This window comes from Polypterus senegalus, chromosome 10, assembly GCF_016835505.1.
Source record: "Polypterus senegalus isolate Bchr_013 chromosome 10, ASM1683550v1, whole genome shotgun sequence".
In the NCBI taxonomy this organism is placed as follows: Eukaryota; Metazoa; Chordata; class Cladistia; order Polypteriformes; family Polypteridae; genus Polypterus; species Polypterus senegalus.
The window spans coordinates 176,979,691-177,001,090 of NC_053163.1; the positions used below are offsets into that span (position 1 = coordinate 176,979,691).

General features: G+C 40.8%; 4 protein-coding genes across 4 annotated transcripts; 2 read left to right on the forward strand and 2 right to left on the reverse strand.

The window, feature by feature from the left end:
- The first annotated feature begins 2,252 nt into the window (after positions 1-2,252).
- zgc:163040 (uncharacterized protein LOC100038789 homolog) lies at positions 2,253-20,969 on the forward strand. The gene is made up of 6 exons (XM_039767783.1): positions 2,253-2,595; positions 4,809-4,988; positions 8,681-9,100; positions 9,870-10,093; positions 12,092-12,178; positions 20,600-20,969. Exons 1-6 carry the CDS (start codon positions 2,289-2,291, stop codon positions 20,918-20,920), a joined length of 1,539 nt encoding a protein of 512 aa, XP_039623717.1. The 5' UTR covers positions 2,253-2,288; the 3' UTR covers positions 20,921-20,969.
- LOC120538362 (histone H2B 5-like) lies at positions 3,183-3,636 on the reverse strand. Its single transcript, XM_039767839.1, has one exon. The coding sequence runs from the start codon at positions 3,604-3,606 to the stop codon at positions 3,229-3,231; it is 378 nt and encodes a 125-aa protein (XP_039623773.1). The 5' UTR covers positions 3,607-3,636; the 3' UTR covers positions 3,183-3,228.
- On the forward strand, positions 4,591-5,048 carry LOC120538361 (histone H2A-like). The gene has a single exon (XM_039767837.1). It carries the CDS (start codon positions 4,610-4,612, stop codon positions 4,994-4,996), a length of 387 nt encoding a protein of 128 aa, XP_039623771.1. The 5' UTR covers positions 4,591-4,609; the 3' UTR covers positions 4,997-5,048.
- Positions 9,715-10,422, reverse strand: LOC120538357 (histone H1-like). Its single transcript, XM_039767834.1, has one exon. The coding sequence runs from the start codon at positions 10,366-10,368 to the stop codon at positions 9,751-9,753; it is 618 nt and encodes a 205-aa protein (XP_039623768.1). The 5' UTR covers positions 10,369-10,422; the 3' UTR covers positions 9,715-9,750.
- Positions 20,970-21,400: the final 431 nt, after the last annotated feature.

The window sequence follows — 21,400 nt, forward strand, 5'->3', positions numbered from 1 at the left end:
GTTAAACTGTATTTATATAGGGATGGGCGATACTACTATTTTTTAATATCGATACTGATAAAAGCCAGTATAAATAATCGGTATTTCCTATACCGATACAAAGTATTTTAGTGGGCATAAGCATTTGCTTTCAAATGATGTTTTAGAATGGCTTTTATTAATAGGTATATGTCAGTCTATATTTACATTAATATCACGACACAGCATCAATGTCACCATAACAAATTTATTATAAAATATATTTTAATAGAATGACCTGCTTGATCCAAACCAGGGTTGTAAGGAGGGCTGGAGCCTATTTCAGCTAGCACAGGGTGCTAGGCAAGAACAAACCCAGGACAGGGTGCCAGTCTAGTGAAGGCCAAACAAACACGCGCACACACACACACTACAACCAATGTATCGTCACCAGTTCACTTACTACATATCTTTGGACTGTGGGGGGAAACTGGAGCACATAAAGGATCCCCTTGCAGACATGGGGAGACCATGCAAACTCTTTGCAGGGAGGCCTGGAGTCACAAACCTCGATCTCCTCACTGTGAGGTAACAATATTCCCCATTGTCACCTGGCCCTACCTCAATTAAATTGGATTTTATCTTTTTATGGTTGTGCTGTTAATCAGACCCTGGTTTTAACTCTTGATTAGCTATTTTTGATCGGTGCCCATGAGAAGAAAAAAAAAAAAACAGACTGTCATGGGTTGCCTTTTTTCAGATACTTTTAAAAATTCAATGCAGTATTTTGGACTATTTTTCAACCCCTCTCCTCATCCATCCGTAATCCCTTTTTCTGCTGCTTTCACTTGTATATGAAAATTTATAAAATCTTTGAGGACAGGGGGATCCTTCCCAGACTTTGATGGTATGCAGCTAATCCTTTACTATAGATGCCACACTTTGTCGTAACGAGAAAAACATACCCAAAGGCTAGAGTCGCCCATGTTTTATCCTTGGAGAGTGTTCCTTTCTATTGTCAACCCCACCCAAAGTTTTATCGTGATAAAGGGATCTATGCGGACATGGATTTGACATTGACCGCATCCCGCTTTACACCACCACCAGCTTTCCAGTGTAGCACTTTGGCTATGTCAGGTATTAGGCTCTTTTATGCGACTGCATTATTTTTAATTTGTCTTTACGCTATAAAATTTTTAAAGACCTGGAAACTCTGCTGCTAATCAAAATGAAATGTCTCCTTGTTACTGCTTGTTTACCATTACTTGATGACTCGTGTGTACATAGTGCAAGGTTTCTCAGTTTATGGCTGATGCATTATACCTGTAAATTTCTGCGTGCACTCTGATCCTCTACTTGGTGACGAGTGTTGTATAAAAATAAGCTGAGCTGACTTAAAAGTTAAAATCTGTGGGGTGAATTGTTTTTACCTTCAAAGCAGGTATAACTGTTTAAATGGAATTTATTCATTCCTTACTTGCTTTTCTTCTTTTATTGCTATTGCAACTTCCTGTTTATTCTTTTTTTTTTCAGTAAAGTCCAGGTAGCAATCTAATGGTATCAGAACCAGCTACATTTTATCCAGGAACTTATGCCACTAGAAAGACAGGAACTTTTTATGTATGGATGGATGTCTTTATTTCGTCTCCTTGACTAAAAACGAATTTATAGGAGGACAGTAATATGATGAGCAGTTGATAAAAAGAACATTTTTTCTTATTAAGAATATTTGTAAAAAAAAAAAAAAAGACAAAGTAAATGAAAAATGTGATTGTTGTAGTTGAAAACTGTCATAACTTAGGAAATCAGTCCAGTTCTGTATATTCATGAAGAAATCCAGTGTCATCACAATAAAAATACCTGGTTGTATTGAAAATTAATTTACACGATTATGTTTATTCTTGTTATTTAAATGGGCCTGTGGAATAGATGGGAATTCAATAGAATATACTTTCATACTTTTTTTATGAAGCATTTTCTGACTAAAGAGGGCAATGAATACAATAGTCCACAATTCAAACCCACTCGAACGTTTGGTGTCCGAACTACTAAAGCAGCGCGGTGAGTAAAGAGTAGACAAAAAATGGTAAGTTTCAAGAAACTGTAAATGTTATTAATTTAGCGCGTTCCTTAAGGCTCAGCCACAGTAAATTCCATGTGGCGGATTATCTGCTTTGTTATTGGGATTTGAGCGCGGATCCTGAAACGCGAATTCAAAAAAGCCCGCGCAGGCAGTTTCTAGTCTGTGCTCAATCAGGTCGTCCTTGCATTCATATAATGCGATGTCTGCGCATTAGTATTAACATTCGTAATTACGAATAAGAGTAAAGATGTCTGGTCGTGGTAAAGGTGGAAAGGGTTTGGGAAAAGGTGGTGCGAAGCGCCATCGCAAAGTACTTCGTGATAACATCCAGGGTATTACAAAGCCTGCTATTCGCCGCCTTGCTCGACGTGGTGGAGTGAAACGAATTTCTGGCTTGATCTACGAAGAGACCCGCGGAGTGCTGAAAGTTTTCTTGGAGAATGTTATCCGTGATGCTGTTACTTACACTGAACACGCAAAAAGAAAGACCGTGACTGCCATGGATGTCGTATATGCTTTGAAGAGACAGGGCCGTACTCTGTATGGCTTCGGAGGTTAAATTTTAAATCGCTGTAACGAGATAAAAATTCACCCAAAGGCTCTTTTCAGAGCCACCCACATTTTATCCTTTGAGAGCATTCCTTTTTGTTTCCCCACCCGGAGTTTTATCCTGATAAAGCGAATGATGAAGTTGTGGTTTTGACATCCCGCTCTGTCGAGTATATTTGTAGACTAGTGAATAATTGTCGCGGAGCCTTATTATAGTTTGATCCATTGACGATAGCTGTCCGCTCATTTACCCTGACCAAGTGTGGTAATAAGATCTTAATGTGCTGCTCAGTACAACTACAAACAAGCATTCAAGAAACGTAGGGATCGCTACTGTCTCACAGTATGCAATTAAGTCTTGGAACGCAGAATGTTGATGGAATGTCAAGCACGTAGAAATTGTTCTGCAACGTTGTACACCAACTGTTAAGAGTGCTGTGCAACACTGACTCAAAGCACCAGTCTCGAGTAGCTTTAATGCCGAGAAATATTTGTAATGTAATAAACGCTAAGAGGTAAGCTACGCAACCGTGAAACTATAGTACATACTTATCAAGTATTAATGTTTAACAGCTCTCTTTTAGATTAGATGGGTGGCTCTGAAAAGAGCCGTTGGTTTGAATCAGGAGTTCTGTAGTTTATTTGGAGCTGGTGTACTTGGTAACTGCCTTGGTACCCTCAGACACGGCATGCTTTGCCAATTCGCCTGGTAACAAGAGTCTCACAGCAGTCTGGATCTCCCTGGAAGAGATGGTTGAGCGCTTGTTGTAGTGAGCAAGACGAGAAGCCTCACCGGCGATGCGCTCGAAGATGTCATTCACAAATGAATTCATGATTCCCATTGCCTTCGAAGAAATGCCCGTATCGGGATGAACCTGCTTCAGCACCTTGTACACATAGATGGCATAGCTTTCCCTCCTGGACTTTCTGCGTTTCTTTCCACCTTTCGCCTGGCTCTTAGAAACGGCTTTCTTAGAGCCCTTCTTGGGAGCAGGAGCAGTTTTCGGTTCAGGCATTGCTGTTCAGTGTATCAACAAAAAATGTTCTACGTCTCCGTGTTCCTGTTTTTAAAGCCTCTCATGCAAATAACCAGTTCTGCAGAGTCAGGTGTGGCCACCAATGAAAAGCGACTAGGCGTTATCCTTCTGTCACGCACAACCGTTGCGTTGGGATACCATTCGCGCATGCTCTTTTGCACTGAACTTTCTAATTTCAAAATACATGCCACTTTTTCTTTGCGCTAACTCCAGCCAGTATTTCTACATGCTTTCCAATTACGAATGAGGTGGCAAATATAATAAAACAGGTAATCAGTTAATTAAAGAAGAAACAGCTAAGCAATCTGGAGGTGTGGAGAAAGCAGTAGTTCGGTAATCCATACCCCAAGGCGATTCCGGTCTTCTGAAACATTTTGTTCTTAAGAATGTAATAGACTGAAGTAATTTACTAAAGAATAAGGGTCCTACTTTGCCGATTTCTATTGTACTTTGTTAAAGAGACGACTGCGTTCTGTATGGAGCTCCGCTTATCACGAGAGATCACAAAAAATGTGGGTGGCTACAAGACAGCAAATGCAGATGACGCAGAATGTATATTTCTTCTTTTGTCCTCAAGAAATTAATTATTTTTCCCATTGTAGCTTCAACAACAAATCCTTCTAAACCACAAACGTGTTTGGCAAAGCAGTGCACAATCATCAAATGAGTCAGTGCAATAAAATTAAGGAAGAAAGACGTAATGTGCTAAAATAAATAAATACGGGTACGTGTAAATGCAGTAAACATGAACTATCAGAACAATAAACAGGGAACGTTGTTCTTTTTGTTCGGAGATTTTTTAAATTTGAAATGTCGCTCAATATGATTCATTCTTTGCACTCTCCACTAGTCGAGTGACGTAGCTGCACATGCAAATTAGCAGTCAGTTTGTGTTGCTCGTCGCGCCTGAAGGAAGCCTTTATAAACGAGCCACGCCAGGCACTTGGTTCATTTGTTCTCAAAGCTCTGAAATAGGATCATCATGTCTGGAAGAGGAAAGACCGGTGGCAAGGCACGCGCCAAGGCTAAGACTCGCTCTTCTCGAGCTGGATTGCAGTTCCCCGTTGGCCGTGTTCACAGGCTTTTGAGGAAAGGCAATTATGCTGAGCGAGTGGGTGCCGGTGCCCCCGTTTACTTGGCTGCTGTACTCGAGTACCTAACCGCTGAAATTCTTGAGTTAGCCGGTAATGCTGCCCGCGACAACAAGAAGACTAGAATCATCCCTCGCCATTTGCAGCTGGCTGTGCGTAACGACGAAGAGCTTAACAAGTTGCTGGGTGGCGTGACCATTGCTCAGGGTGGTGTGCTGCCCAACATTCAGGCCGTGCTTTTGCCCAAGAAGACCGAGAAACCAGCTAAGAGCAAATAAGCTGAGAAAGTACGATTACTAACCCCAACGGCTCTTTTCAGAGCCACCCATGTATTCAGACTGGAGCCTTTTTCCATTGTGATAATGCATCCTGATCAAATGGCATCTTTAGGCATACTGTAAATTGTAATCTTTAGTATTTATCATACAGTGTGAGGGTCTCTTACTCTTTCCAGGCTTGATCAGTAATTGTATTTTTTATTAGGTTTCATTAATGAGCATTGATCTACATGGTCTAATTTTGCTTTAGAACCATGATCAGCAGTCTAGTTTCAAACAATTGTCAATTTTCCGTTGTGCTTTGTAATGACGGGGATTTCCATTCAATTTACTGAACTGATTCTTTTGAACATCCTGTTTAAGTGAATCTGTTCTTTGGATTTGTATTTAGTATGGGTGGGTTCTATCTGATCACAAGTATGTAATTTTAATTTGTATATTTTTCATACGTTTGTATAACATAATTGTTAGTTTATATTAATTAAAAATTTATATTGATATTAGTTTACATTTTTACTTCATTATATATGACATGACAATTCATATGCTGTTGCCCTGTTTCAGTACACAAAATGCAGCACATTTAAAATGTATAATTCGTTAGTACATGGGAATTGTGTAACTCGTAAGGATTTGTTCACAAATCAAATGAATGAGAATTTTTAGACTTGAATCAATACATAGGGGGAACAGACTGATACAGTAGGTAGAAATATCTATCATATAGTGCCTTTTGTATCTATCCATCTATCTATTGGACAAGCTGAAGATGGATGGCTTGATATACAATATTATGTAAGTCACTGTGCGTTTTGAAATGCCTTTCATTAGTAAGCATACATTTTTATTGTTCACAATAATTAGACCTGTATTATAGTTAACTGATACCTTAATCAAGTAGAGTGGATCCTTTTAATGACAAATCTCTTATTTGAGTAATTTTAACGTCTGATGTACAATGCAGTTTAACAGTTTTGAAAGTAAGTTGTTTCCTTCACAAGTGTCTTTGAAGAATCAGAAATAGTATTCCTATTGGTGTGTTAATCTGAATTTGCAGAGATTTTGGATTATCTGTATATTTTTAAATAAAAGATACAAACTCCTTTCAGCATCATTTACAGGCCTCTATTGCTAATGCGCTGTGGGTGTAGTCACTGAGTATTTGAGACTTTTACGTTTGCTTTGTCAAGACAGCCTGTCCTTTTTCGCGGTGCCAATTCTCTTTCTGTCCATTCAGTAGCACCTTCTTTTTAAGTCCTGCTCATGTTATGTTTATAATGTGTTTCCTTCAATAAGTCTCAAATTCACAGTTTTCATTTCTTCAGTTTTTTTCATTTTCTAAAAATGGGTATTTTGCGGAGGCAGAGAGCACACTTGTCAGTTCTCTTTGTGTGTGCAGCAGTTGAATCTTCACAGTTTTCACCAGAGTATTATGAGGATGGTGGCCAGGGATATCTTTGGACATACAGAGCAAAGTTAAGTCATGTCAGTCATGTTGCGATCAGAAAAGAGACCCTTTAATATCTACACCACTCCCTAACTGGCCATGGAAGAAAATTGCTGTAAACGTCACTGAACATAATTATTTTATTATAGCAAACTACTATTCAAGGTTTATTGAGATGTACTTTCAACCACAAGCAAACAAATTGTACTAAAGCTGAAAGCAATTTTTGTCAGGCTTGACATCCCAGAGGAGGCTGTGAGTGACAATGGTCGCCAGGTCTCCTGTGCTGAGTTTAAAGAACTGGCGAGATAGTGGGACTTCAAGCATACTACGTCGAATCATTACAGTCGAGAAGGGCACTGCAAACTACAAAAAGGATCCTTAAGCGGGACTATTCTCTGCTCACACCTATGTGCTATAGGTTGCCAGAATGTGCCACTACTGGCGCCAGTCCAGCTGAGCTGCTCATGAGGAGAAAGACTATAACAACTCCACCCATCCTGGAGGAAAATCTTCAATCCAAATGGTGAAATTAAAAGAACATTAGGCTGAAACCTGAGGCAGAAGAAACAAAACAGGTCTATTACTACAACTGGGGTCATGGGGTAAGGCCCTTGACAAACTTATGTCCAGGTGATATGGTCTTCACCAAACTAGACCACCTGCAGTTGCTGTGCGTGGAAGTGTTGACACCTAGATCATATATTGTTGAAAATGATCATAGAGAAACACTTTGAATAAACCAACCTCACCTCCAGGCAGCGCTCAAACCCCAGTCAGTGGAAGAATTTCCACCTACATTAGATGGCACTGTGAGCTCTCGGAACAGCCCACCACTGAACAATACACTATAGCTCCAACAGAGTCTGCTTTGTCTATTCCAAGTGAGAATAAAGATCAGATAATTACGAGGTCTGGTAGAATCAGCAAACAAGCTGTCAGCTTAAACTTGGAAAAGGAAAAAAGAAGAAGCGGAAACAAATGGACTGTTTGCAAGTGTGACAGTTTTGGAAAATGTCATTCTGTGTTTTGCAAACATTTAATATTGTTATGCCAAATTTATTTTTTCTTCTGGGAAAGGAAAAGTTACATAAGAGTTAATTGAAAGGAAGCATATACTAGCCTGTGGAATTCTATCCATCAGTCATTGAATGACTACACACCCGGCAAAAAAATCCATAACTCCACTCAGATAGTACCCGCCTAGATGGGTTTTGAACCCACCCATGAGCCTGGAGGTGTAAGTCAGCAAGAACTGGCCACTTTACCCCCAGAGAAAGAAACTATCAGTTTCTCCCCTGGGATGGCACAGTGCCGCTGGTGGTGCTGCTGCTGCTTAGCAACAAAGAGACTGAGACTCACATCCCAGGTGCTCCCTGCCTGGACTTTGCATGTTCTCACCATGCCTGTGTTGGTTTCTTCCAGGCGTGCCAGTTTCCAAAGACATGCAATTGCTTCTGGGGTGTGTGTGTGTGTGTGTTTACCTGTTGATGGACTGGAACTGTTATACTCCATCCAGATATTGCTGATGACTGCTGGGATAGCAGGGTCATAAAGGTTGATGAATGTTCTTCTCCTGATTGAAATTTAAGTTGTAAAAAGTTTCTTTTGTTGTCATGCTTGTTATGAGGTTTTTCAGGAATGATAAAAAAAAATTGAAAATGATTGTTCCTGTCATTTCAACATATCTTCAATTGATTTGCATTTCAGGCCGTTCTTTTCTTGGCCATAGCACTACAGTAAAAATGCTGTAAATATTGTGTATTTCTAAACCTTTTCCACTTTTCTTTCCATAGGTCTTTCCTAAATGTGTACAGTATTAAAAAAATCGTTGATTGTCTAACATGAAGTGAGATATTCAGGTTTGTTCCCTTTCTCTGTCTCTCTAACGTAATAAAATATATAAGTCTGATCCGGTGTACCATGATGAGTGGGGTTACAGGAAAAATAACACTGTAATAATGGAGAACAAATACTTTTTCTACCTAATTCTGTGAACAGTTGACGGCAGTAGCCGTTAGGCGGTAAGGACACTGAAACAAAGGTAGAGTTCAAAATTCGCGCCGAGCTTTTAAAACGAGCAATCAAAAGGAGACATCAATGTAGACCCACAACGCGTACCCGCCCCCCTTCTCTTTCATCCAATTAGAAACGACTGGGACCTCAATATAAAGAGCCTCGTGCGTTCTTTCTCTTATTCGTAGCTCGAGAATTATTCCTGTTGTTCACGTAGTGGTGATTTGGCAAAATGGCAAGAACAAAGCAGACAGCTCGTAAATCAACCGGCGGTAAAGCTCCCAGAAAACAGCTCGCCACTAAAGCTGCTCGTAAGAGCGCTCCTGCTACCGGTGGGGTAAAGAAGCCTCACCGTTACAGGCCCGGCACAGTAGCCCTGCGAGAGATCCGTCGCTACCAGAAGTCCACTGAGCTGCTTATCCGCAAGCTGCCTTTTCAGCGACTGGTGAGGGAGATCGCCCAGGATTTTAAGACCGATCTCCGCTTCCAGAGCTCGGCTGTCATGGCTCTGCAAGAGGCCAGTGAAGCTTACTTGGTCGGTCTGTTCGAAGACACCAACTTGTGTGCCATCCACGCCAAGAGAGTCACCATCATGCCCAAGGATATCCAGCTGGCTCGCCGCATTCGTGGAGAACGCGCTTAAACTGGATTTTTGTCTACGCACCAAAAGGCTCTTTTCAGAGCCGCCAAACTTTCTTTTAAGAGATTAAATCCTTTTTGTACTTTAGGGTAACCCCTCCACTTGTTTGACTTCTACGGAGCAAGTTCTACTCCCCCATCCGATCCACCTACCCATGTAGCGTATACTACCGTTAATATCCAGGAGTAGATCAGCCGTCTTAAGACGGACAGTCGTACACGAATCTAGAATTTAGTAAAGTAATGCGTGTATGGGCGGAGGTTAGGGATCTCCACTGGCACTTGAAAGGTTGCCGGTTCGAATCCCGTAAATGCCAAAAAGGTGTGCCCTGCGTCCTTGAGCAAGACCCTTAACCTGCAATTGCGGAGCGCGAGTAGTAAGAAAAGCGCTATATAAATGTAAAGAATTTTCTGAAAGTTAGATAAATCACACTGGACGGTTCGATACAGCCGCCCAGCTAAAGGTAAGCACTGGAGACGTTGTACAATATCCAAGTTAAATTTTCTGTGCCAGAGCAGGATAGAGGAAGCAATTATACCAATTGCATTCAACAAGCACTCGCATTTAGGCCACTGCAACAGAACACAATAGATTTCACCCTCTTCGAGGATATGAATGGCTCTGAAAAGAACCGTTTATACAAACTTCGGGTTACTTAAACGAATTACTTCTTTTCGGCGCCGCCTTCTTTACAGTTTTAGGTTTGGCCACTTTCGGCTTGGCTGCTTTGGGCTTCTTCGGACTCTTTGTTGCCTTTTTGGGCTTTGCAGCCGTCTTCGTTTTCTTGGGACTCTTAGTGGCTTTCTTGGCTGCGATAGGCTTCTTAGCCGCCTTTTTAGCTGCTGTGGGTTTCTTCGCCGCTGGCTTCTTCACCTTCTTAGCAGCTGCGGGCTTCTTTGCCGCTGGTTTCTTCTTCAGGGCCGCCTTTTTCTTTGCAGATTTTTCCTTGGCCTCTGCCTGCTTTTTATTGATCTTAAAAGATCCAGAGGCGCCGGTACCTGTCGTCTGCACGAGAGATCCTTTGCTCACAAGGCTTTTCACGGACAATTTTACACGGGCGTTATTCTTCTCCACATCATAGCCCCCTGCCGCAAGAGCCTTTTTCAGCCCAGCCAAAGAGAGCCCGTGACGCTGTTTTGAAGCCGACACAGCCTTCACGATTAAATCAGACACGCTAGGGCCAGCCTTCTTCTTAGGCTTTGAGCTCGCTTTTTTCTTCGGCACCTTCGTCGGTGGGTTAGCGGGAGCTTCTGGAGCAATTTCTGCCATTTCACATACAATTCCACTTCTCAGTAGATTTCTTCTGCGGCTCAGCCGTTCTTATTAGAGTGGTGAGAACCGTGAAGACTCAGCCAGCCTTCTGCGTTTACAGAAGAGACTTGACAAGTGTGCTTCCTGTCTTCACAAAATTCCCATTTTTTTTTAGAAGGAATAACGGAGAAATCAAAACAGCGAACTCGAGGCATAGCGATGGAAACTTGTTGGTAGCAAGGCATGAACCATCGCTTAAAAAAAGATGACTCTGAAAGTCCAGAAAGGAAAATGGCACCGCGTAAAGGACGGGCCATTTACAAGAATCGTTACAAGACGAACGTGAATTTCCTTACAAATACTCAATAACTGCATTTTCTTTCACAATGGAAACAAAATGGACTAATAATAGAGAGGTCCATTACTGATGCCAAAAATTGTTTATATCTTTTGTCCAAAAATAAATGGGAAATCCGAGCTCTCTACAAGTTCAAATTAACACACCAATAGCAATAGTGCTTATTTGATTTCGTGAAAGACACCTGTAAAGTAAACGAGTTCCTTTCAACAATCTTGTGTCTAAAACTGTTTTATATTTCAGAAATTAAAATTGCAGAATATAAAATATGCGCTTAAAAGGATCCATCTGCCTGTCTAGGATATCACCTATCTATTGTATAGAGGTTTGATTATTGCCCACAACAAAAATGCATCTTTAACAAGGCATAACAAAATTCCCACTGACTTTCATTACATATTAAACTCTCCTTCACTGTTCAGCTTTCCCATTAGACAGATATACTGGTGGATCCCCATTAGGCCTCTCTGTCTATACTTTTAAATACAGATAACAAAGCATTGCTTACAAGTTCCTCTGTGTATACTTTAAATAAAGTGTAATCAAGAGAATAAAAATAATCACACAATCCAGATCAGATTGTCAGCAATTATAATCCATACTTCAATTTCCTGGCCACCTTTAATCTAACTTGAGAACCTGGGAAATAATAAAGACATTGGCCATATCCAGGAACTTCAAGTGTAATGCAGGAATCAAAACTTAGCCACTCAATCACAAGCAACACTCATTGACTAGTTGAGCCCATTTTCAGTAGCAGGTGGACCAATCTGAAACAACCCCTGAAACGTTGGACCAAAAAAATCAATAGGGATATGTGAGCTCTGTGCAGACAGTGATTAGAGCAAAATTTGAACCCAATCAGCTAGAAACGTAGCAGTGGTCCACTTCACAGTCCCGCAATTAGACAGAGGAGTGTGGCATCAATTTGGCTAAAGTATGGGGTTTTTATTTGAAATTTAAGAACAGTCATATTTTGTCTTTTATTTGAAAAATGTATAACTTTATGTTTTACTGATTTTCTGAAATGCAGTATAAGGGAGAAAAAGAAAGCAATGGGAAATGTTGCTTATGTGGTTGTTTGACTGCGATGTACACCTTAAAATTTGTATTCCGATATTGCCAGTTGTGGAACATAGATTATGTGTCCAACAGACCTCAGTTTCTGAAGCTCGAGGGCAATGTCTCTGATGATGATGCAAGCACTGAAGCACCACAAGGAACAGTTTTGTGCTCCTCTCTTTTCACCCTGTATATCTTAGACTATAAATATAACGCCAGATCATCTTTATTGGCACAGAGAATTCTCTATCATCAAAACCAAGAAATCTGTTTTTTGACTTTCACTTTCCCGAAGATCCTTTGTGCCTGGTCATTTTGCAGGGAGTGGAGGTGGTGCACTGCTTCAAGAACTTGGAGGTCCACATTAATTACAGACTAGGCAATATGGCAACAGCTAGTAATGAAGAGGTTAGGCCTGTGCATAGCGTGCAATCAAGTTACAAAACCTGAACAAAACTACTAAGTATATATTTAATCCTGCATATGCTGACGTGTAAAAGCAATCCACCCAACTGAGGGTCACAGTGACCCAGTGATTATGTCAGCAGCATTGGGTGTAAATCAAAAAGGAAATGAGACGAATGGTATGTCATTCCTTTGCAGGGCTCAATCACATAGGAACAAAGAATGTGCTACACACAATGCAGTAACAGAAACATAACAATGAAATGTCTGTTCAGTTCTTATCCATCTACTTGCTTTAGATACATGGAAATAGTATTCATGCAACGAGTTTCTGAGGGCTTGCATTGGGAAAATTTAAAAACGGGATGGATGTTATTGACTTTACAGCACATGAAGGTCTAAACATATTTCTAAAACACAAGAAAATGATCATCTTTGGATGTGTTTCTTGTCAGTTTCATGAAGGTTTATACAAGGTGTGGCAGAAAAGTAATGAGACTGGCAACACTGCAAGCGATCTGGCAATGCTGCGCTGTTGTCCTTGATAGAGCACGTGTATCAGTACCCTCCCATAGCTCAGTGCGAGTTTCAACTCCTTCCGTTAACTACGTGATTTTTGTGACTGCTATTAGCGAAGTTGTGTTTTTGGTTGTGCGTCACAAAAGGAGAATCGTCCACAAAGAATTTGTTCCTCCAGGACAAACTGTCAACCAAGTTTTTTATAAAGACGTCCTTGAAAGGCTCAGAAAAAGGGTCATTCGCGTGAGACCAGACATTGCAGACAAATGAATGCTCCATCATGACAACGCCCCATGTCACACTGCCCTCTCCATAACAGAATTTTTGACCTCAAAAGGCATTCCTCTGGTTCCCCAGCCCCCTTATTCACACTCCTTTTTCCTAAACTGAAAAATGTCCTCAAAGGACGTCATTTCGGGACTTTAGAAAACATCCAAAAGAGTGTAACGGACATACTGAAGACCATACCAGTTGAAGACTTCCAGCGCTGCTACCAACAGTGGGTACAACGTCTCCATTGGTGTGTAGCTGCCCAAGGGAACTAATTTGAAAGGGATAACATTGATGTTTGAAAAAAATAAAAACTTTGGTAAATAAAAAATCAGTCTCATTACTTTTCTGCCACACCTCGTATATGAGATTAGGATTTAGTATCAAATCCTGGCTTGTTAAATGCCCAGTTTTAATTCAAAAGAAAAAAATGCAAAATTAACACAATGTCTGTAATGCGTTACAAACTAAATAAGTAGCATCATTAGCTACTTTTTGTAAGTAGGGAGTAATGTACCCAGGTTATATTTAAAGCTAACATTCCCTAAACACTGCTAGTAATAAAGAAGGAGCTAAAAAGGCAGAGGAGAATCTTCTCTTCGTAGAAGATCTAGTTCCTTTAATGGGGGTATTCGGCAAATCTGAAATGGGTGTCAAAATGGGTAGCTCTGTTGTTGCTTTACAATGAGGAAACAGAAGTTTGTGCCCTGGTTATTGCTCAATTGAGTGGAGTTTCCCACAATGTCCATGTGAGTTTCGTCTCACAATCCAAACACATGCAGGTTCAGTGAGTTGCCATTGCAACTTTTATAGACACAATTATGTGAAAATCATTAAAACATCACAAGGTGTCCATTTGCCGTATCCCTCTAAACTGTTAGTGTATGTTTATCCCTGATAGCTACCGTGTTTCCCAGAAAATAAGCCCTACCCCAAAAATAAGCTCTAGTCAAGATTGTCGGCTAAAATGTAAGGCGCCTAAGGCCAGGTTTATACTTCACGCGATGCAACGCATGTGCCCGAAACATCCATTAAATTCAGAGGACACCTTGCCACAATATCTCCGAAAAAGATGTTTAATGATTACATCCATCAATTTGGGGATGTACCCATTCCAGCAGCATCGGCACAAGACAGAAACAAAATCCCTGGATAAGGCATCAGGTGAACACAAGCACTCACATACACTGCTGTCATTTTAGCATCACCAAATCACCAAAACTTCATGTCTTTGGATGGAAAACTGAGTGGAAACCCACCTGGAAAACATGTAAACTCCAGGCAGAGATCACAAGGGACGTGACTCCCCCTCAAGACAGCAGCGCTACCGCTCTGCCACCGTGCCACCCCATATGTGTAACTATTAACAGTATTCATTATTTAAACAAAGTTAACGATTTATCTGTAAAATGTAACATACATCTTCAGTGGGCTGGTTCCCTGCTAGGGGTTTGTTTCCTGCCTTGTGACCTGTGTTGGCTGGGATTGGCCTCAGCAGACCCATGTGACCTGTAGTTAGGATTTAGCGGGTTGGATAATGGAGGGATGGATGTAACATACATATTTTTAATGCATTTCATCATGAAAGTGATATCAAGTATAAATCTAAGAATTCTAAATGTGCAGAGAGCTGAAATATTATAAATTTAATGTGTTCTGTGTGGCGATGCTGCTTGCCGATGCTGTCAGGTCAGGAGGAAGTCCCAGGAGCGCTTAACAATTTAACAGCTGCATCGCTTTTAAGATGACGTTTACAATGGTTTGCTTTAATGATAAAGTAAACTACGAGGTTAAAGCCGAAATTTCCACTTTAATCACAAAATAGACATTTTTATCATGTCCTTATTTTATCTTTCTCTTTGGCTCAAATACAACACCATACATTCTGATGGTATTGTAAAGGTGCAAAAAAAAAAAAAAAAGACAGCACAGAAGACGGTATGTGAGACTTTTAAAATGTATCGTGTCATTAATTCAAAATTCAGGCTGAAATTCAGGGTTTGAATGTGGAGAGTTATGACAATATTCCAGAAGAATATGACATGACTGTATTTGGATAAATGTATATTATTGTACATGAATAAATATAAGATATCCCCTAAAAATAAGCCGCAGTGCATCTTTTGGAGAAAAAAATTAATATAAGACCCTGACTTATTTTCGGGGAAACACGATATACATGAGAGTATATTTCTATTTGTTCCTTTGCACTTATTTTCCCCCAATGTGCAGAACCCCACATTCATGCCATCTGAGCGAGGAGATCAAGGCAACTGCTGTTATAATTGCCACCTCAGCAGCCCATCATATTAACAAGCATTAGTCCAAGTCAGACTGCAGTCATATTGGACCCAAATCAGGGTCCTTCAGTTCAAGCCTTTACATGAATTTCAAGAAGAAAGATTTTTATTTATCAAGTAACATTCTGACAACAGTAATTGTTACCCCTATGCATGATAAATCACCAATATTAGCATTTAAAGCCAATTCAAAGGTGCTGTTTTATCAAGATGCAATATTTCAGTGGAAAAGGCTTCGAATTGAATATAAGGGTGGCTCTAAAAAGATTTGTTGGTGTTAAAAAATGCATCGCCTTAGCTTACATGCTTTTTTTCCTCAGTCTTCTTAGGAAGAAGCACAGCCTGAATGTTAGGCAGCACGCTATCCATGGGTGTAGCATATAACTCTGGGCCCTATACATAAGCAGTGTCTGTCGGCCCCTTCCTCTCAATCCATTTCTGTCATGCATCCTTTAACATTCCAGGCTTCGGGCCCCTCCTGCCCCAAAAAGTGGACTCTTGATAATCATTACCCTTTTCCCCCTACTATGATGTCCATAGTCATACCGCCCAGCAACTTATTGAGCTTGTCATCGTTACGCATATCCAGCTGCAGATGGTGAGGAATGCTTCTGATTTTCTTATTATCACAGGTAAATTACAACGGATGTGCGTACAGCCCGCTTAAGAAGCAGCCACAACCCATCTCAGTACTATCCAGTCCTTCAATCAGCAGCACCATCTCTCCAGGAGTCAACTACGCAGGTGCAGTGGGAAAAGACATGTACTTCCACTCAAAACTCAAGTCAAGAGAATCTTTCTAACTCTCCACCTACTACCTCTCATGAGACGTGTCATCCTAAAGTAAAGGCAAAGCAAGACAGAATGCAGAGCACATTACATCCAGTGTGCTTTCAGAGAAGTGCTGTCCATTTAAATTAATCAGAATGGATCTGAGGCTCCCCCTGCAGATCTTTCTACGGAAGACAACGTTTCTGCTCCCTTAATCTAGACAAACCATTAGCCAGCACCCCAAGTCCCAAACCAGAACATTTCTATATTTTGCTCAGACACTCATTGATAAATTATGTGCAGCAAGAACTGGAATGGATATTGTGACTATAATCCTGTCCTCAATTCATGTTTTTGTGAATATTTTCTCTGATGGCTCCTAAATTGCTAAACACACCAAATAATTTAAGATTAGCTATGTGGAACACCAATGTTGTACAAAACAAAAAAGAACTTCAAGAATTTATGGATCGGCATTTAATTGGTGTAATGCTAATCAGCGAGACTCATTTATGTCTGAGTTTAGAATTTCAGAATGAGAAGTCAGTTTGGGGCAGCACGGTGGCGCAGTGGGTAGTGCTGCTGCCTCACAGTAAGGAGACCTGGGTTCGCTTCCCGGGTCCACCCTGCATGGAGTTTGCATGTTCTCCCCGTGTCTGCGTGGGTTTCGTCGCACGGTCCAAAGACATGCAGGTTAGGTGTATTGGTGATTCTAAATTGTCTATAGTGTGTCCTTGGTGTGTGGGTGTCTGTGTGTGTGCGCACCCTGTGGTTGGCTGGCACCCTGCCCAGGGTTTGTTTCCTGCCTTGCGCCATGTGTTGGCTGGGATTGTCTCCAGCAGACCCCGTGACCCTGTAGTTAGGATATAGCGGGATGGATGGAAGTCACTTTGTCTAAATACCTAATATACTAAATACTAAAGATGGTCCTTTGAGAATAACCACAGCACACAACAGTCCGCAGAATTATCTACCTGTCAGTAAACTGGATTTGATTTTCCAATCATCCAACCTAAATGCAAAATATCCATCTTGGAACAGTAAAATCTATATACAGTTAGGTCCATAAATATTTGGAAAGAGACAACTTTTTTCTAATGTTGGTTCTGTACATTACCACAATTAATTTTAAATGAAACAACTCAGATGCAACTGAAGTGCAGCCTTTCAGCTTTAATTCAGTGGGTTGAAAAAAACGATTGCATAAAATGTGAGGCAACTAAAGCATTTTGTTTAACACAATCCCTTCATTTCAGGGGTTCAAAAGTAATTGGACAATTGACTCAAAGGCTATTTCATGGGCAAGTCCGTCGTTATGTCATTATCAATTAAGCAGATAAAAGGCCTGGAGTTGATTTGAGGTGTGGTGCTTGCATGTGGAAGATTTTGTTTTGAACAGACAACATGCGGTCAAAGGAGCTCTCCATGCAGGTGAAAGAAACCATCCTTAAGCTGCGAAAACAGAAAAAACCCATCCGAGAAATTGCTACAATATTACGAGTGGCAAAATCTACAGTTTGGTACATCCTGAGAAAGAAGGCAAGCACTGGTGAACTCAGCAACACAAAAAGACCTGGACGTCCACGGAAGACAACAGTGGTGGATGATCACAGAATCATTTCCATGGTGAAGAGAAACCCCTTCACAACAGCCAACCAAGTGAACAACACTCTGCAGGGGGTCGGCGTATCGATATCCAAGTCTACCATAAAGAGAAGACTGCATGAAAGTAAATACGGAGGGTGCACTGCAAGGTGCAAGCCACTCATAAGCCTCAAGAATAGAAAGGCTAGATTGGACTTTGCTAAAGAACATCTAAAAAGGCCAGCACAGTTCTGGAAAAACATTCTTTGGACAGATGAAACCAAGATCAACCTCTACCAGAATGGTGGCAAGAAAAAAGTATGGAGAAGGCGTGGAACAGCTCATTATCCAAAGCATACCACATCATCTGTAAAAGACGGTGGAGGCAGGCAGTGTAATGGCTTGGGCGTGCATGGCTGCCAGTGGCACTGGGACACCAGTGTTTATTGATGATGTGACACAGGACAGAAGCAGCCGAATGAATTCTGAGGTGTTCAGAGACATACTGTCTGCTCAAATCCAGCTAAATGCAGTCAAACTGATTGGGCGGCGTTTCATGATACAGATGGACAATGACCCAAAACATACAGCCAAAGCAACCCAGGAGTTTATTAAAGCAACGAAGTGGAAAATTCTTGAATGGCCAAGTCAGTCACCTGATCTTAACCTAATTAAGCAGGCATTTCACTTGTTGAAGACTAAACTTCGGATAGAAAGGCCCACAAACAAACAGCAACTGAAAGCCGCTGCAGTAAAGGCCTGGCAGAGCATTAAAAAGGAGGAAACCCAGCATTTGGTGATGTCCATGAGTTCAAGACTTCAGGCTGGCATTGCCAGCAAATGGTTTTCAACCAAGTATTAGAAATGAACATTTTATTTGCAGTTATTTAATTTGTCTGATTACTTTTGAGCCCCTGAAATGAAGGGATTGTGTTAAAAAAATGCTTCAGTTTCCTCACATTTTTATGCAATCGTTTTGTTGATCCCACTGAATTAAAGCTGAAAGTCTGCACTTCAACTGCATCTGAGTTGTTTCATTTAAAATTCATTGTAGTAATGTACAGAACCAAAATGAGAAAAAAGTTGTCCCTGTCCAAATAGTTATGGACCTAACTGTATATATATATATATATAAGCCAAATACCACTGATTAACTCATCACAAAATCTCCCAAACCATGAGGACTTGAAATTTGGAATGTAGGTTACACTACCCTTGCTCACTAAGAAACGGTTTTTAAAATTTTGTGGTCCAAGACTCCAAGTGTATTCTGTCTGTTAGTCTGTCCACTTTGCACGAGAGAACTACTTAACAGATTTAGATCGGGTTGTTTTCTATAATTTGCTTGAACTTTCCGGTTGATTTTGCGACTTCTCTCATCGCACTAAGTACCATAGTTCGCTTGCAGTACTGATGTATTTATGCAAATCCAAGAGAGTGGCTGTGGGCCAAGAGCAGGGGGGCAGGGCCTTCCTCATTCCCTTGCCAGCCTCTGTTGGAGTTGGTGTACGTCTCACCACGTGTTGTGTTTTAGAGGGTAACTACTGCTTGCCAGTGATATCACGTCCATGTGCTTTTTTCCTCGCACGGGGAATTCTCTCCCGTCAGAGCTGAACATGATCAGATATAGTGCCAACGTCTGTTGATTTTTAAAGTTTGTCCTGTTTCATTACTATGTAGGCGCAGCCACAGGATACAGCTAGTAACTAATAAATGAAGAAAGTCACTTCTCAGTTTTGCAGATAGAAACCACTTAATAGTAATAGGACAGAAGAACTAATGCACGGGCATACTGTTGTTGATCTACCTGACATCACAATCCTCCAGGAAGTAACACACTCTCCACTCATCAACTCCATTCCAGAACTGAGCTCTGACCATAATCCTGTTGTGTTCCGTACCATCATCCAGGCCTGTATAACTGCCAAAAGGGAATTTATTCATTCTTTTCTTTTTTTATCACTATTACAACTTGTCATATATTGGTTTTCCATGAAGTCTATTTAGTGATCTATTAGTCTAAGTGGCTGTATTTCATGCAGGATTGGGTACAGCACTGTCATAATGTATGGGCACAATGGATACTGGCCAGTACCCCCGGGAACATAGGGGCCCATTATGTTTCTGATGCCATTTTATGTTTCTGTTTTGTTGTCAAAGCTGGGGCCCCAGTGCACTACTTTGCCCAGGGGCCTATGATGCTAGACAGAACTTTATGCCATCATCCTAGGGAGCAAATAAAATATTTGATTTATATATGGATGGATGAATGTCTCCTTGGCTGGAATTTAACTTAAAGTGATATGAATTGTTTCCAACCTGATATAAGAAATGAGTTTGTATTATTACTTTTTGAAATATGATTAGTCAATGAAAAAATACACACCTTGTTTGTGATTTTTTGTAAGCAAAAGAGGGAAAAGTACATTGAAAATGCATTGGCTGTAAAATTTATGAATAATTTGAGTTTGAGAATAATAAAATAAGACTTGATTGTATTTTGAATGGACGTGCACTTGTAAATATTGTATATGTGCGTGTAAATTTAAACGGGCACTTGGAGTGGACGGGAATAAATGAGAATACACTTAAGGCATTTTTTTTTTTTATTTTCTCATCTTAGACAAAGGAGGGGAAAAAAACTGTTCATGATTTAAACCCACTCAAAACACCGTTTGCTGAAAGGATGTGCGTTACCATTCACAACAAAGAGTAGTCCCAGGAAAGACATACGTTTCAAGAAAGCCTAAATTTGTCACTCATTTAGCAGCTTCCAGAACTCCAATTGATAATTGGATTTCAAATGGCGGATTAGCGTCTTTGTTCATGTGACTTACACTTGGACGCTGAAGAGCGAATTCAAAGCTTGATTTCCTGAAAGTCCGCGCAGGCATTTCCTGTGCTGTGTTCATACAGGTCGTCTTTTCATTCATATTAGGAAAGGGCTTGGTTACATTTGTCACATACTACTTGATTGTAGAAGAGAAAGATGTCTGGCCGTGGTAAAGGAGGAAAAGGTCTTGGAAAGGGTGGCGCAAAACGCCATCGTAAGGTGTTGCGAGATAATATTCAAGGTATTACAAAGCCTGCTATTCGTCGTTTGGCTCGTCGTGGTGGTGTGAAGCGAATTTCTGGTTTGATCTACGAAGAAACCCGCGGAGTGCTGAAAGTCTTCTTGGAGAATGTTATTCGTGATGCTGTCACTTATACTGAGCATGCAAAGAGAAAGACCGTAACCGCCATGGACGTTGTGTACGCTTTGAAGAGACAGGGCCGTACGCTTTATGGCTTTGGAGGTTAATTACACCGGTATACAGAAAAAATATCTAAAGGCTCTTTTCAGAGCCGCCCACATTTTCTGCTTGGAGAGCATTCCTTTGAGTTTTGTCTTCCCACCAACCCAGAGCTCTGCCCTGATAAAGCAGTCCAAATGTTCACAAGGTTGAAAAAAAAAATGCTGACTTGGGCACCATACTTTAGCATTGACAAACGCCAGCTTTTAGGGCCCCTCGATTTGTAGTTTGTTGCTAAGCAGTCAAACTGTCAGCACATTATTCCCAGTTGTACAGAGGTAGGTAACAGATACAAGCATTACAACCAAGTAGTTGTAGGTTTCCATATTGGTGTGTAGTTATAGCTCTAGTAATAGGAAAGACAAATCCCCAGGACTTCTAAGGTAACATGGATGTAAACGAAGACCGTGGATGGTCGTGTACGCTTTTGGAGACGTAAGAAATCGCCCGAAGGTTCTTTTTAGAGCCGCCCACATTTCCTACTTTGA

Excerpts from the sequence above, each read along its gene's own strand:
- LOC120538361 (XM_039767837.1), top strand. The coding sequence starts at position 4,610 with ATGTCTGGAAGAGGAAAGACCGGTGGCAAGGCACGCGCCAAGGCTAAG.
- LOC120538357 (XM_039767834.1), bottom strand. The coding sequence starts at position 10,368 with ATGGCAGAAATTGCTCCAGAAGCTCCCGCTAACCCACCGACGAAGGTG.
- LOC120538362 (XM_039767839.1), bottom strand. The coding sequence starts at position 3,606 with ATGCCTGAACCGAAAACTGCTCCTGCTCCCAAGAAGGGCTCTAAGAAA.
- zgc:163040 (XM_039767783.1), top strand. The coding sequence starts at position 2,289 with ATGTCTGGTCGTGGTAAAGGTGGAAAGGGTTTGGGAAAAGGTGGTGCG. Across the intron at positions 9,101-9,869 it reads CATTCGTGGAGAACGCGCTT|CCGTCTTCGTTTTCTTGGGA; the intron begins AAACTGGATTTT and ends TGGGCTTTGCAG. Across the intron at positions 12,179-20,599 it reads CAACAGCTAGTAATGAAGAG|AAGAGAAAGATGTCTGGCCG; the intron begins GTTAGGCCTGTG and ends ACTTGATTGTAG.